General features: G+C 40.9%; 1 protein-coding gene across 5 annotated transcripts in view; it reads left to right on the plus strand.

Annotated features, from left to right (window-relative positions):
• The window catches only part of clec16a (C-type lectin domain containing 16A), a 55,339-nt gene extending 53,088 nt beyond the window's left edge, over positions 1–2,251 (plus strand). For all 5 annotated transcript variants that reach the window (XM_079252413.1, XM_079252416.1, XM_079252415.1 and 2 more), the window contains exon 23: positions 1–2,251. This exon is cut by the window's left edge. In XM_079252413.1, the coding sequence (XP_079108539.1) occupies positions 1–47 (47 nt within the window). In that variant the 3' untranslated portion in view covers positions 48–2,251.
• The last annotated feature ends 1,451 nt before the right edge of the window (positions 2,252–3,702 follow it).

The following is a 3,702-nucleotide window of genomic DNA, read 5'->3' on the forward strand; positions in this document are numbered from 1 at the left end:
ATGCAGAATCACGCACTGACACACCAGACTCACCGGAGCTGGACTGAAGATGAACACGTTTCCATTCATGCACTTAGGCATTTACACACACACACACACACACACACACACAGAGGACAGAAGAATGGGACAGGTAGGCTGCCCAGCTGGGCTGCAGTGTATCCTCATGTCGCCTCATGCTGATTGTGTATGATGTAAATAGTCTTTTAGAGACTTTTGGAGGCATCTCATCATTTGTGTTTGCACATGAAGGACTCTTTGTACTCCCAACGACGTCGCTCCAGGCTCAAAGCACATTCTGTTTTATGCACACTCAAGTGTGTCGGGGATGACCCCGAACAAAAAAACAACAAAAAACTTGTGCTAAAACATGAGTTTTAGCACGAGTGTCAAGCCGTGCAACCAGCAACATTTTGTACTCATTCAGATTGATTGTGTATCAGCTCAAACACACACATTCACTTACCCCGCACTCATTCTGTGAGTTGTTTGACTTGCTTTCAGAAACCTATTTTTGTGTCTTAGAGTTGCATAACGTCACTGTTTGCCAGAGATGTCACAACTGTGACACACACACAGAATTTATTCAGCTACATTTGCTTTCAGACTGTTGCACGTCAGACCCACTAGCAGTTCACTCCAGTGGCCTTTGTTTGGTTTAGTTGTTGCTGTTCCAGATGTAAAGTCGGCAGGTGTCAGAGGAAGTGGCATCAACAAAGAGGGAGCAGGTTTCAGACATAACACATTACCACGTTGTCATAGCCATGGTTTTTTTTTTTTTTGCCCTTCTCTCAGACTTTTAGGTAAATCGATCTGGAACACATTGTGAGGCGTGTGTGAAGGCAGCTTTTTAAATGTGGCACTTTAGAAAAGTTAGCGCCACGTATCGCTCGAGTGCCATGTTACAAGACATCTTTTCAATATGCAACAGTGACATAACAACTTTGACCTGGTTGGTTTATTCCTCTCATCACTGTCTTTGAATCATCATTGAATCATTGTAAGTCTGCAGGGACGGTTAATTGCTCATTCATGGAGGCAAATCAGCAAGCTTTTCTATTGATAAGTGAAATAAGCGATATTACAGTCATACATAATAGTTGCAAAAACTGTAAGTCATATGCAATGTCTTTTGAGGTCGTGCAGTTATTCTTACTCTTCTTTTTCTTTTTGTGTGTAACTACAGGGGTCACTAACTGAATAGCTACATAATATTTGATATCTTGAGAGAAAAATGTCCATCCATGCTGAGTCCCGGGACTTCCGGAGCATATCCCACCAGCTACTATTCCATCGCTGGGCTAGAGGATAACATTGAAATAATATGTGTGAATAAAAGGACAGATTATAGAGGCTTACTGTCAGAAGGATTTGATGTTGATTTTACAGGCAAACCATTTAAAATGGCATCTTCAGGCAAACCACTCATCACGGCTGCATCTCTTGGAATGAATGTATTTTTGGGTTGCATTTTGTTCAAAAGGAGTCACAGTTGTGTTTTTAAATCTATAATTGTTGAAAAAGTGCTACGAAAAAACAGAGGAAGTAAACAAAGAGAAACCACACGCTGCCCTGAAGGCAAACCCCCTTTTACTCAAATGAATGAAGCTTTACAACTGCAATAATCTTCAGAGCTAAGCAGTGAGGGGAGAGACGAATGTAACATGAAACTTCTCTCTCTGAGCAACAGGCTTGTTTCATGTTAATGGGATTGTTGCTTTGACTTTTAATTCATGACTTGAGTTTTCCAGTTTAGGAACAAAGCACACACACATTTTCCACATCTCATCCTTGTTTTCCTCCCTTTTCTCCTGCCTCTTTTCCAGCTCACACTCATTTTGTTTCTGTGCCATCATCACAAGTCTTAAAAACACTCAATCATTCTTACTTTTCAACTCAGCTCAGTCTCGAAGTTTAGAAACGAGAAATTCAGAGCAATACTCTGTTCTACGAGGCTGTCTCTCAATATTTCCATCGTGCTTCTGTAAATAACAGCAGATTGATAGTGGTGATCACTCATGCTGAAGAGGCTTGGCACACTTAGAACTGATCAGAGGGTTTCTTGGGAGCATGTTTCCTAAAGCCTTTACTGAAACATGCCATGGTGAGCCTCCATTATTATCTGATTGTAGTGTGTGTGTGTGTGTGTGTGTGTGTGTGTGTGTGTGTGTGTGTGTGTGTGTGTGTGTGTGTGTGTGTGTGTGTGTGTGTGTGTGTGTGTGTGTGTGTGTGTGTGTGTGTGTGTGTGTGTGTGTGTGATATGTTTGTATGTTCTGTAAATGCTTTGTGCTTTTAAACTTGTAATTATTGTTAATGAACTAAAACAGAGGATTAAATAAATAAATGCAATAAATTATTCTACTTAACAGCAGTTCTACTGGATTTTTTTCACTAACATTATAGAATGACTGGGACTTTGTAATGCACACACATATTCAGTAAAGATTTGGGTAAAATTTATTGTTTTTATTCTAAAAACTGCAAAGCCTGCTTTTATGAAGAAAGGAACAGACATTATGCACCTCTGTCAATAATGAAGTGTAAACAAAAGGTATTTTTTCCCCTGAGTGAGAGAGTCTGTTAAAAAGCCGAGAAACTGATGTGGCCTCTACCTGTTTGTGGCTGCTGCAGGGGCCCTCAGTCATTTTGTGGTCTGTATGTATACTTTTATCACGGTTCCTCTCTTCAGGGAAGTCTGGTTGTGTGTGCGTAAGCATGAGTAGGTTCCTGGTACTGAAGCCATATTCTGTGTTTATGTGAGTGTTTTTTTTTCTGCACTTAAACCACATTTGCAGCTTTAGTTCAATGTTTTGAATGTGTAGAGATCTCAGACAGATTTGACGTAGTCTGTGCAGTTTCATACGAATGCACCTTTTCACATGGTGGCGGCTCTTGAAAAAGGCCATATAACAGAAAAAAAGAAACAGTTTGTTGGTGCTCAGAAAAGAAAATTAAATAAAATACGATTTGGCAAAATATATACATTGTTAAATTCGTTAAGTTAATGTCATGTCAGTTTGTTTAGATCTCATGTTGTATCCCATTTAAACTATAGTTCAGCCTTGTAAATCACATCTCAGTCCATTTTTTATTCATAACCAAATGGCATGCTCTGGGTCTTCCCCTTAGGTCTCCTTCCTGTAGGATGTACTTGGAATACCTCCCCAGGGAGGCGCCCAGGAGGCATCCTAACCAGATGCCCTGGCCACCTCATCAGATGTTATGTGGAGGGGAAGAAACTCTAGTCTGAGCCCCGACCACATGACCAAACTTCTCTCCCTATTTCTAAAGAGCTGAGCAACCCTGTAGAGAAAGCTTGTATTCACAATCTTCATCTTTCCATCATTTGTTTGTTTATTTGCGTTTGCACTTTAAAAGTAACAGCAGAACATTCATAGAGAAAAAAAAGTAAGAGGAAAGGTTCAAATGATAGACGATACACGTAAAAATAATAATATAAATTACAGTGCTGGGGAGGTTGGAAACCCGATAAGGGCTTATCGTGAACCTCACCATAATCTAAGTACAAGAATTCATTCATTCATTCATTTTCCGAACCGCTTATTCCAATTCAGGGTCGCGGGGAAGCTGGAGCCTATCCCAGCCGGCTTTGGGCGACAGGCAGGGTACACCCTGGACAGCTCGCCAGTCCATCGCAGGGCCACACACAGAGAGACGAACAACCACACTCACGCTCACACT

This window comes from Telmatherina bonti, assembly GCF_933228915.1.
Source record: "Telmatherina bonti genome assembly, chromosome: 14".
NCBI lineage: Eukaryota > Metazoa > Chordata > Actinopteri > Atheriniformes > Telmatherinidae > Telmatherina > Telmatherina bonti.